This window comes from Diadema setosum, chromosome 12, assembly GCF_964275005.1.
Source record: "Diadema setosum chromosome 12, eeDiaSeto1, whole genome shotgun sequence".
NCBI lineage: Eukaryota > Metazoa > Echinodermata > Echinoidea > Diadematoida > Diadematidae > Diadema > Diadema setosum.
This window is the reverse complement of record NC_092696.1, coordinates 13,729,914-13,743,076: the sequence shown is the minus strand read 5'-3', so window position 1 is coordinate 13,743,076 and position 13,163 is coordinate 13,729,914. Positions and strand designations below refer to the sequence as shown.

The 13,163-nt window shown below is 40.8% G+C and overlaps 1 protein-coding gene across 1 annotated transcript; it reads left to right on the top strand.

Annotated features, from left to right (window-relative positions):
• Positions 1 to 3,858: 3,858 nt before the first annotated feature.
• LOC140235734 (UPF0489 protein C5orf22 homolog) lies at positions 3,859 to 12,735 on the top strand. Its single transcript, XM_072315747.1, has 8 exons — positions 3,859 to 3,918; positions 4,979 to 5,124; positions 6,348 to 6,497; positions 8,308 to 8,474; positions 8,793 to 9,121; positions 9,610 to 9,797; positions 10,724 to 10,945; positions 12,615 to 12,735. Exons 1-8 carry the CDS (start codon positions 3,859 to 3,861, stop codon positions 12,733 to 12,735), a joined length of 1,383 nt encoding a protein of 460 aa, XP_072171848.1.
• Positions 12,736 to 13,163: the final 428 nt, after the last annotated feature.

Below are 13,163 nucleotides of genomic sequence, written 5' to 3'. Positions count from 1 at the left end.
ATAGTGACGGCCTCATAGATAACGAATTATACCAACAAACTGAGGACTTGAAAAAATACTCTTAATTTAGTACGAGCAAGTGAGTCGAAATTTGTATATTTCCGCGTCATCATCACGTTTTGTTCTTATCTTTTTTATACACTTTGGCGAGAGAGCGCAGCGAGCGAGCCGAAGATTTTTGCATTTCAGCTTACAAAACATAGAATTCTTGTCATTTTTTGGTTATCTTATCTTCTTTTTTTATATCTTATCTTCATTTTTATATAAATTTTGGCGAGCGAGAGCAGCGAGCGAGCCAAAAAGTTTTGCATTTCAGCTTACAAAACATGGAATTCTTGTCATTTTTGGTTATTAAATCTTACAATTCTAATTAAGATATAGTATCTATAGATAACGATTCATACCAACAAACTGAGCAATTGAAAAAATACTCTAAATTAGTACGAGCAAGTGAGCCGAAATTTAGCCGAAATTTGTATATTTCCGCGTCATCATTACATTTGATTCTTACCTTGTTTGATTTCTTGGTGTTTTTTTTTTTTTTTTTTGCGCCCCCTCCTCTTTTGATCCAATCAAAGAAATTGCAGCCGCTGCTCCGTGTAACATTTTGCCTACTAAATATAAAATGACATGACTTTGTGTGAACACAATAGACATTGTCATTTTGTCCTCGTCATCATCACGTTTTGTTCTTATCTTTTATATATATTAGGCCCTATATACATTTTGGCGAGCGAGCAGAACATTTTTTGTATTTCAGCTTACAAAACATGGTGTTCTTCTCGTCCGGACGAGGGTTTTTTTTTTTTTTTTTCCTTCGTTTTTTTTTTTTTTTTTCGTTTTTGGCGCCCCCAAGGAGTGGCGCCCGGGGCACGTGCCCCCCTTGCCCCCCCCCCCCCTTGATACGCCACTGCCCCCATCTCTTTAAACTTTTGTAGTAATACAATAGTGATAACGCAAATTATACATAATAAATGTGTGTGTGTGTTTGTGTGTGTGTGTGTATAGGTGCACGTAAATCAGTGTCTGACCTCATCCTGATAAAGTCACACACGTTCAAACTTTCAAAAATAGAAAATTATCTGCTGTTTGTCTTGAATGCTAGAATCTTTAAAGAAGAAATCCAACAAAAAATAGATTAACTTCAAAAGAAAGAAAAAAACATTTCCTTTTCTACAGACCAATACAGTAATGACAAAAATCGCATATAAAACAAGGAAGACATGACATTTTGAATTTTCACATTTTACGGAAAAATTTCATGACCAGTCCTTATGAATATTCAAATGAGCAAGTTGACGATTTTCTTTTCTTTCTGAATTTCTTATTCATTTCATATACCAGTACAGAAATGACAAAACTCTCATTATCCAGCACTATGAAAGGGAAACTAGCCTTGAAACCACTCAAAATAAAAGGACCAAATGTTAACTCTGATATATCTTGGTAAATGAGAACATATTTTACTTATGTTAGCTATTATAACATGTTTTTCCACGAATTTCGTATATAAAACAGATGGAAAATTGTGAGAGTAGGCCTATGACATCATCAACTCGCTAGTTTAAATATTTAAGGCTGGTCATGAAATGTTTTCCAAAGAAATGTGAAATTTCAAAATGTCATATCTTCCTTATTTCTTATTAGATTTGTCATTTTTGTATTGTTTTCTATAGGCCTAGGGAATATTTCTCTCTTGAAGCTTTTGGGTGGATTTCCTCTTTAAAGGACAAGTTCACCTTCATAAACATAAGGATTGAGAGAATGCAGCAATATTAGCAAGCGATTAGTAGAACACATCAGTGAAAGTTTGAGGAAAATTGGACAATCGATTCAAAAGTTATGAATCTTTAAAAATTTTGAGTTGGAACCGCTGGATGAGGAGACTACTAAGGCTTGTGATGTCATATGAGTACAACAGTATAAAGAAGATGTAAAGAAAATCCAACATATTTTCACTTTTTTTCGCATAATAAAAGAGCACTTGACTCGCCTCTTTCTAAAGGCAACGGGAATATTACCCATAACATATGTCAGTAACGAGTCAAGGGAATGTGTACTTTTCTCAAACAGATGAAATTTTGTGAAATTCTCTTTATATTTTCCTTATATTGTTGTACGCATGTGACATCATACTCTGCAGTAGTCTTCTCATCCTGCGGTGACTGTAAAAAAAAAACTTCAAAAATTCATAACTTTTGAACGGATTGTCCGATTTTCCTCAAACTTTCAATGATGTGTTCTACTAATATTGCTACATTCTCTCAATCCTTATGTTAATGAAGGTGAACTTGTCCTTTAACTCACCTGAACCGAAGGTTCAGTTAAGAGAGCTAAAAATTATTGAGATCATTTATCCAGAGTCCGCCGGGCTTAAACCGCGTACATTTTGTTTGCTTTTCCTTGAACCCCATCCCCATGACGGACAAATTCGGATAATCACCGTCACCGTATAAAGGGCCTGCATGCCTCGGGCGATAGGATCTGAGTTCAGATTCGAACTGACACACTTCTTCTGAGACGCCCCAAAGCCCTGAAATCAAGAAATCTTTGAAATTCCCGTTCTGGAATCTCTCAATATAATGGCAATAATAATGGTAGTTTTTAAATGTGTGTATGGTGGATAATTATGTAGGGGTGCGCACACCGCGTCCCTGTGGGGGACCAATTAAGGCTTTGGCCAGTTTTCACATTTTCATCTTATTGAAAGCGCATGGGGTTGCATGCACATGGTCAAATTTTTACCAAACTGATCCATTTAAATTAATTGTGCCAATGGAATGGAAGACATGCCCCCAAATTCCCTAAAGAATATCTTCAACATTCGACCTTCCTCCGTAAAAACTAGAAAATGCTATATATTAGTATACAAATGATGCACAGGATAGAGTGTGTCAGTGAAGGTGCGGCGCGCTCGAGAGTATTGACAATGGTGCGACATGCACGAGGCGCAGCCGAGTGCATGTTTGCAACCGTTGTCAATACTCGAGAGAGCGCCGCACCTTCACTAACGCCACGAAATAATCCTGTGCATCATTTGCTTTATAAAATGGGTCGAAAACTAACAGCATTATTCACGTACCTTTGAGGGACAATACCAGTCAGCTACATGTAGCAGTCGCTCAAAAGTCAAGATGTCCGAAGATGTTCGTCCCAAACATTTACGCACGTCGCACTCGGAAATCCCGCACATAAGTACTGTAAAGTACGTACGTATAAGAGTATACGTACGCCACGTACTGATATGCACAAGAAAGGCCGCCGGCTGTTGTGGCAGCCCGCGGCCCGAACTAGAAGTTGTTTACAGGATTGACAGCGCGTATAGTAGCGCGTGACGCACTTGTAACAACTGATTGAGTGCGCACTGCTAGTGTAAACATTGTGACGTAAGTCAGGCCAGGGAGGTGGAAGAGAGACTCTTCTTAGTGCATACCTGAAGAAATTAATGCACGCACACGTGACTCATTTCAGCGCTTCCAATTGGCTACATTCTTGAACCCATTTTATAAAGATGAAATATGTTATAGGGTTCCTATATAATTAGGCCTATAAGTAGGCCTAGTGCTACTTATCTAAGTATTTTTGTGAGTGCAGCAAGTTTGTTCGTGTCAGATTCAGCGATGCCTCCCCCCCCGCAAAAAAAAGGGGGGGGGGGGGGCAAAGTGAGGGCTATCTTTCTTCTGATTTTCTCTCTTTTTTTTCTGTACAATGTACACGATAAAGTTCGCACGCGATCGATCACACATGGTTTTAATCCAATCGTCCAATATAGTGTTTTTATACAGAAGTTTGCATACCTGTGTATTCTGCTTGTGCAATGTGCACGATCCACGCAGCTTTTATCGGCAATCGCATGAAATGTCAGGAATCCGCTCTTACAAGAAGATACCAGTATGGGTGGTTGAAAATCACAATGAGGTAATGTAATCTCTCTTTCTGTCATGTAATTAGATGCGACGTTTGTTCGGTCTAACTAGAGCTGTTTGTGACTTCTTACAATTAGGGATGTATTCAGTCCCGTGTATTTCTATTTGTGTTAGTGTGCAGGTAGAGCTGCTATCCACAGTATACCGCGATGCCATTCATTGGCTTGCACTGCTACTGGCACTGCACTGGACTTGGCTCCTCCGGACAGACGGATTTTTCTGTCTAACGTTTAACAGGCCACTGTAGACAGGAAAGTCCGTCTGCCCGGAGGAGTCTTTTATCATTTTTTTTTTGTTTTTTGTTTTTACTTTATCGGCTCTTGTAGTCATGGTAGTCATGTGGTAGTGGAGGGGATCCGTGAAGCCAGTAAATTTACAGACTGATCTTTCGCCTGATTCGGTCAAAGAGGCCACTGCACTGCAGACTGACTCAGTGACTGGTCACTGTTAGTGCAATTTATGATAAAAAAAAAAACCGTCTACGATAATTTTGTCTATTGAGTATTGGTATTGTATTGCCATTGTTAGTAAGATTCCAACTTCGTTGCCATCTTCCCATCAATTCAATTCAGTTCAGTTTATTGTCACAAGCGTGTAATCATTCACATAAAATCAGCATTTACACATAAAGTTTACATGTTATTTTTGTTAAAATTCATTTTTTACTTCTATTAAACACGTTAGAACACATTTTGCCTCTGCTTTGAGAAGCAACCTGTATGGTCACTTTACATTTTTTTATAATGATACAATTTCTAGCATTATCACTATAAACATTGTTAAGTACAGTATTATCAATGAGTGTAGATCAGTGAGTTTTTGTTGTAATTTTATATGCATTATTTAATTAAAAGTAATATAACATTACCATGTAAAACTTCAGCCATTGAGTAGTTGGCAATAGCAATTAGAAATTTTACTATACTAATTACCAGTAATCAGTAAATTACAGTACCCAGCCTTGACTTGTCAATCGACTGTCTCTAGTTTCAGCTGCTGTAGTGTCATGTATCTGTGTAGTCATTTTTAATATCTTATCCCATTTTGTGTAGGCCCTGGAGCCCATATACCGTGCCATTGGCTCAAGACACCTGCCCTTCGAGGGGATCTCCATGCTCCATTTCGACTCGCACCCCGATCTCCAGATCAACCCCGAGGTGGATGCTGATGTTGCCTTCAGCAAGGAAGAACTGCTCAGGTATGTATGACGAGCAGTCCAAGAGAGCCATAGAGGCCAAATACAATGTAGGCTTACTAACTCTTTATGTGCCATATTCGCACGTCCGACTCAGTCAATGGCGTGCCAACTTCGCATATTCCGCTCAAAGGCACAAACCCGCCGCAACCGACCGATAAATCGCCAAATGCCATAGTACAATGAAAGTGTTTCTCGCAGTTCCGTTCATCTCGTCTATAGCTTGCATTTTATGTGGTGATTGACTAACAAGCAGTGTTTCATGCTGGATTTCGGTGCAAATTAGAAGTTTCTGTCACTGCTTTGTGTGCAAAAGTCATACATAAACAGTAATGTAGCTACTGGGCATTTGTCATAGAATTTACATTGAAATGCAAAGCTTGGCATTTTCTCTCCAACTTTGCTCACTTCGTCTACAATTTAATAGAAGTCTATTTAAGTTGTATAGATTTTAAAAAAGAATGTTTTTTCAGCGCATGACTACATTGATGTTGCAGAATAATGTGGCACACAGGGGGTTTCCACCATGGCACATAAAGAGTTAACCCATTCAAGACTACACCTGTAATCCCAAGTATTCTTTGGGCTGGGATAAATGGGAAATGCATGTCAGGCAAATCCGTCAGTCTTTAACAGTGACAGAGACTTGCACAACGAACACCTGTTTATACACTTGAAAGAGCACAAAGCACATAATTGCATACTTATCCGCTCTAAGAACCACCACACCGCAAACATAATCCAGTTGCTGAATATGCTTTGATGAGAAGCACTGTCAGTGTTATAGTGTTTACCCGTTGAGGACGAGTCCCGAGTATACTCGTGCAGGGGTCTATGGGAAATGCTTGTTGTAGCAAAATCAGTCCGTCCTCACCAGGTTAAAGTGAAAGTAAAAGTAGTAGCAAAGATATATGTAGGGTGAAAACAAAGTTAACTTCCCTCTTGTCAAGATATAAATCACTTGTCAAAAGCAGCCCACCAAGGTTGGCTTACACTTACAGGATAAAGGCCCTCTATCCAGGGGCCCAAATCAGAGAGCTGCTTGACATACAGTATGTGCATATTTCTGAGGTAATCTTGTATGAAACTAATTGCTATGCCTGCATGTATTGTTATTGAAGTCACTAACATTAAAATAGCCTGCTGAGTGTGTTCACTATATCTTGAACTATACCCCCCCCCCCCCATATACTCAAAACCCTTTAATTCAATCCATGGCTTTGTAGCTCAATCAGCATTGAAAACTGGATAACACCAGCCATCTATTCAGGCCATCTTCAGCGAATAACCTGGATCAAGCCTCCGTGGGCCACCCAGCTTCCAGAGGGGTCGAGGAAAGTGAAAATCGGCAAGCACAAGTCAACAGGGAAGATGAGGTGAGACTAATTACAATGTACATCCTCCGAGGGAGGAGATTATGTTTTCTTCGGCGTTTGTTGGTTTGTTTGTTTCTTTTTCCATGTGCAAAATAACTCAAAAAGTTGTGAACGAAAAGAGTCATATTCATTGCTGCGTTTGTCTTTATGTGCAACACTGTTATGCTTTTATAATCATGCTGTTTTACTGTGTTCCGTGGCATTACCTTGAGGTACAATGTACATTAAAGGTTTGTGAGATTCTTTTGTAAGTGTCATTATTTTACTACATTGCATTAGCTGTGATAGCAAATAATACAGCAATGAGAGACAAATGGTAGCTGAGTCATAAGAACTAAAAAGAAAATCCTAAGAAAAGATGTGTCATGTTTAGATGATACATTAAAACAGTTATGCTACATTTAGCCTGAATGAAAACATGTGACTACTGGTTTAAATGCTTAGGTTATCTCTAGGTAGAAGATTTTTGATGGTTAGACAGGGTTGGAGTGAGGAAAACATTCTGTTCAATTTATAGCAAGATATAATATTGGTCTCACTAATGTTTGTGTGCCTGTTTAATAATGTAAGTATGACATCAATATGATCTGCAGTGGTGCATGTGTTCTGTCAGTAGTTGCCCTTAACAAGTGTGAATTGCATATTATGTATAATGTAAATATGAGTTCTGTGCTTTCACAGCAACTGTGTAATTTTTTTCCCTCTTAATACTTCTCTTGGTTTTATTCTTCTTCAACGTTTTTAGCTCACCTGAGCCAAAGGCTCAAGTGAGCTATTGCGATCGCCCTTCGTCCGTCGTCCGTCGTCCGTCGTGCGTAAACTTTTTACATTTTTATCTTCTTCTTGAAAACCCCAAGACCGATTTTCATCAAACTTGGCAGGTAGCATCCCTAGGGGGTTAGGAACTCAATTTGTTAAAATGGGCACCATGCCCCACCCAGGGGGCCCCCAGGGGGTCCAAACCCCCCAAAATTAAGGAATCTGTAAAAATCTTCTTCTCTAGAACCAGAAGTGATAGAGCTAAGTTAATACTATGAGTTAGTGCATTGATGACTGTAGTTTCAAGTTTGTTCATGGCAGAATCAGGGGTGCCCCCCTTGGGACCCAGGGGAGGGGGTGGGGAGGGGTCCTAATGGGGCCTAAATTATACATTTTCATCTTCTTCTTGAGAACCCCATGACCAATTTTCACCGAACTTGGCAGGTAACATCCCTAGGGGGTTAGGATCTCAATTTGTTAAAATGGGCACCATGCCCCACCCAGGGGCCCCAGGGGGGGGGGCCCAACCCCCCAAAATGAAGGAATCTTTAAAAATCTTCTCTAGAATCAGAAGTTATAGAGCTAAGATAATACTATGAGTGAGTACATTAATGACTGTAGTTTCAAGTTTGTTCATAGCAAATCCAGGGGTGCCCCTCTTGGGGGCGGGGGGGGGGGGGGGGGGGGTTGGGAAGGTCCAAATGGGGGCCTGGATTGTACATTTTCATCTTCTTTCTGAAAACCTCATGATGGATTTTCGTCAAACTTGGCAGGTAGCATCCCTAGGGGGTCAGGATCTCAATTTATCAAAATGGGCACCATGCCCCACCCAGAGGGCCCCAGGGGGCCCCCAATCCCCCCAAATTACGGAATCTTTAAAAATTTCGGCCCTTATTGTACATTTTCATCTTCTACTTGAGAAGCCTGGTCAAATTTTAGTAGAGCTGTGAATAATTTAGATTAGTGACTGCGTGAAAGGTGAACTTGCGATACTCAGGTGAGCGCTAGACCCGCGGGTCTCTTGTTTTTTTTTGTCTTCTTCTCTTCGAAGGATAAACTGGCCAGACAGCTACTTTGTTAGTGACGTCTTGTATGCTGCGCCCGAAAACATGGAGAATGTGAAAAGTGCAGAAATTGATGTTGTCACCATGGAAACGCCTTGTCTGAAGACATCTGATTTTCAGCTGATGCTGAAACAAAGTCAAGCTGCTGGAGTGCGTAGTGTTAAGACTCCTGAACAGTTTTGCCACGAGCCTGCATTACATACTATTAAAAATTCCCATGTGGGATGCAGAACAGATTCAAACAACACTAACCCTTACCAGGAAACAAGTAGGCCTACAGCCACAAGCGATACATCTGATGAAAGGCAAGAACGAAGAAGTCCTCCAGTGTGTAGAACTCGTGATCTCCGAGAAGGAGAAAATTCAGAGTTGCCTTGTGTAACTGTCAAACTTTGCAGACAAAACCAGCCTCAACTCCAAAGCGACAATGGTTTAAAATCAGGTGGCAAAAGTGTGTCAACCCCTGATGCAGATTCTAGCGGTCACTGTGAAGGATTAAACAGAATATCTAGTGCAGAGCAAAGTGCAATAGAACAAGGTGAAGGTACATGTAACAGTGATGAGGGAAAACGCATGAGCCAATCTACTGAAGAACGCGATAGTCCAGGCGATCAAAAGGACAGCACACTCTATGAGTGCAGTGACTCACCATCGACACGTCAAGTCAAGAGAACAGACGCCTCGTGTGGGCCTCTTGACGATGTTGTGAAACACTTCTCAGAGAGTCGGGGAAGGTTTATTCTGGATATTGACCTGGATTTCTTCTCCACCAAGAACCCATTTAGGGAGCTGTACACGAAGGTGATGATTGTAATGCCACAGCTCATGTTGTCAATGCTGGAAATGTTCATGTTTTTGTTTGTAAGGGGTGGGGGGGGGGATATAAAACCATACTGAGAATTCAAGAGATTTCTTGTGATTTTGCAGTGGATTGACCAAATGTATTGTGGCATATTTTGCTATTGACTAAAATGAATGGAAGACATGCTTTTTGACAGGACTCAAGAATTAGTGATAGGAAACAAAATTTTAAAAATGCTTTGTTTTGGCATGCTTAGTGACAAGTGTGATACATCAATATAATTGTCATGATTTTATGGGTTCTTGGTACAGCAAGGTTTCACTGTACTCATTTTATGTAATGATTTCTAGTTGTTAAAGGGGATTATTATATCCATTGTCTTAAAACTTTGGCCAGGAAGGGGGAAATAATATCAAACTTTATCCCTCTATATCTCTCTCTTTGTGTCCATTCAATTTTCTCCTTTTCCACTGTTACCATTATACAGGAGCAATATCGGCTTCTTGAAGAACTGTACCAATTCAATGCTCCCCATGATGATTCTCTGGCTGCACTGGAGGAATGCCAGGCTAAGAGGGCCCAGCAGATCAGCGAATTAGCCCTGTGGCTGAAGACTGCTTTTCAGGGAGGACATTCAGAGAAAATGGCTGAGATCACTCCTTGTGACAGGGAGAGGTTAGGAAGCAAATACGTGTAACTACTGTATAAGCTGTTATTTGCGTGAGGGTTTAATTGTATTAGTGTAAAATTGAGCAAAGAAAATGGGATTCCATCAGGATTCGAACCCGAGACCTCTGGATTGCTAGCGCGATGCTCTACAGGCTGAGCTATGGAAAGCCCTAATTCAGTGTTCATCCCAGAAACCCTAAATTCTCAATGCTCGAATGGTCAGAAGCTATAGCAGTGTGTTTGTGTGTGACACACACGTATACACACTTGAACCTGGCATAAACCAGAAAGATAATTTTCACGCATTTCGCGATTCACAGTTGGACCGTAAATTTAACAACATGCAAAAATTTCACCTTGTGCTATGGTGATAGTGATGGCCTCTGTGTCATTTCGTAAAAACAACCTCTTGTGAAAATATCAGTGACCTCCTTATTTGTGAAAATATCTGTACACAAGAATAACAGTGCATACATAACTGTGTTCTCATAGTCAGACATCCATTTATTTAGTGGTGGCTGGTGTGAAAACAAACTACGACTGTTTGGTGTGTTATTTAGATGAAATTTTCTGCTTTTCTTCCATGATTGGCTTTGAAATTTTATGAAACTGTCAGATATGGTCCATCTTAACATTTCTGATAGTTGCAAAAAATGTTAATGATGGGCGAGTAGCACCCAACTCCCGATGTTTTGCAAACTCAAATCTTACAAAATGTATGCCGTTTGCTGTACAGTGCTCTATTCATGGCCAGTTTTTTTTTTTTTTTTTCCCATTTTAATAAGCAGTAGGTTTTTTTCATCATCAGTGGTAATCAGTGAAGCTACGTTCAATTTCACAGATCACTATGTGAAGCTAAAAAGAGACTAAACTTCTTCATGGACTCTACGTTCTGCAACACAAATTCAAGGATAATTTCATTTGTCCTGCAGGTATGGCAAGGTGACAAAACTAGTCGAGTCCCTCCAGTCCACTCCAGACGCAGAAGCTGAATGCCTGGATCCAGAGATGGTGCACATGGCTGGACTGACGTGCGACGACAGCGGGGAGCTGCCCCACCACATCAGCACTGAGGAGGAAGTGGGGAGCTTGGTGTCTGCCATGGGGGAACTCCTTGGGTGCCTCCCTCCTCCAACCCTGGTCACTATAGCAAGGTAGGGAGGTAAAGGGGAAGGGGAAGGGGAGGGGGAGTGAAGGGGAGCCTCCATCCTCCAACCTTGGTCACCATAGTGATGTAGGGAGGTGGAGACAGAGGGGAGGGGAGGGGAGGGGAGATGAAGGAAAGGTCCAATGCTGGAAGCAGTTGCTTGCAGTTTAAAAAAAGAAAGAAAAGGAGATTCTTCTTAACCTGTTGAGGACGGTTTGATTTTGCTACAACACGCATTTCCCATAGACACTTGCCCGAGTATACTCGGGACTCGTCCTCAACGGGTAAAATATCCCACTGATTAAAAAAACTTCCAAGCTGACCCTTGGAATGGAATTTGGATACAGATGGAACTCGCCTAATATTTTCGAAGATATTGAATATTTTTCTTTTCAACACAAGGGAAACAGTCAAGTACTTAAATACATTCTGCTTATATAGGGCATGTTACACTGAAGTCTCTATGTGCTTTACAACAATTCCTTCTTCTACCACTCCCTTTAAACAGATGAATTTTATCAAAGTTCCCTCATTTTAAGACTAAGCAGTGTGGATAATATACAGTTGTTTCGAGCATGATCACTGTCAAAATATGCAGACACTGTTTTGCTCAGTGGATAAGACTGCCTACTCCTACTCCTTCTTCTCATCCATACATTTTTTGTTTTTCATTAAATGATTGTAAAGGCCCGGTCCCACTGGCCGACGGACACAAAGCGTATGCAGAAAGGACACAGCGGACGAGCAAAATTTCGGGGATGGCTTCATCCGCTTTCATCCGCTCCAGAAATTGACAAAATTGGCGAAAATTGGCGGTAACAGAACGGAAATAGAACGGACGTGGGTAGTATGTAGCGGGGATGTTAAACGGATGTTCATCGGAAGCCTAGCGGATGAAAGCGGATGGAAGGGGATGACAGCTCCGAAGGGGTTACGGGAGATAATTGCGAAACGGACGCATAGCAGAAAAAGCGGATGCAGAGTGGATGCAGAGCGGATGCAGAGCGGATGCAGGGGGGATGCTTTCGAAATGCTTTATATACGAGATGCATACGCTTACATCCTTTCTATTAACGTGCTATTAACGATGTAAAGACGTTCCACGTACCATATCTTTCCTCCCTCTTTCCGTTTTTAGCTGCAGCGGATGTGAGTTGCGAGGATGCCCAGAGGATGTAGAGAGGATGCAGCGGACGTGTAAGGGATGCCGCACGGACATACAACGTTTGTTGCTCGTATGTCGCGGATTTACATCGTACACAGCGGAAAGTTCATCCGTTCTAAAAGTTTTAAGCAGCTTAAAACTTTTTGCGCGGATGAAATCACAGTGGACGGATGCTCGATGGATAGAGCGGATGAAACACGTATGCGATGGGTACACAGCGGATTCGTAGCGTTTTCCAACGGATGGCAAGATTTTTTGTACGCTTTACATCCTCTTTGCATCCGTAAGTGCAGTGGGACCGGGCCTTTACAATCATCTAGTGTCTATACTGACAACTTGTTTTGTCCCACTTTGAAGTTACTGTCTCAGTGCTGACAATCTTATTTCCTATGAAATACTTGGACAAATTAGTCAAGTTATAAAGCATATTATTCCACCTTTGACACCTAGTTCCATTCCCTTTCCCTTTCCCTTTCCCTTTTTCTTTATCACAATTTTCTTTTTTCATTAGGTCTTCTTATGATGACTACTGCCCGCCCCATCAAGTGGACGGAATACAGCAAAAGGTCCTCAAAAAGCTGCAGTCGCTGTATGGCGAGATTGATATCCACCTACAATATGAAGAATCCTAGCTGAATTCCAACTGTTACGCAGTTCCTGTGGTGCTATGTGAATAGTGAAACAACCAGAAACTCGAAAGATTAACAAGAATTACTTTTCAAAGTTTGAGATGCACTTTCATGAGTAATTTTAAGGGGAGGTGTATTATCAAATCCAGCTCCTGCATGCACAAACAATTTTCGAAGCAACAGTGTGCCCACATTCACAAAGAAACTCAAAGATTAAACTAGTTTTGTAGAACTTACTGAAATATATCTCAGAGAGGGTGAGGGGGGCATATTATGTCCTCTCAAATTACTCATTGAAATAAATCTCAAAGTTTGAACTGCAAGTTCCTGTTTAATCTTTCTATACTTACGTGTTAATTCATTGTTTTCTGTGCGAAATAGTATGAGACTTCAAAGACACTGTGCGTACATAGGCATACAGAATGATGTGT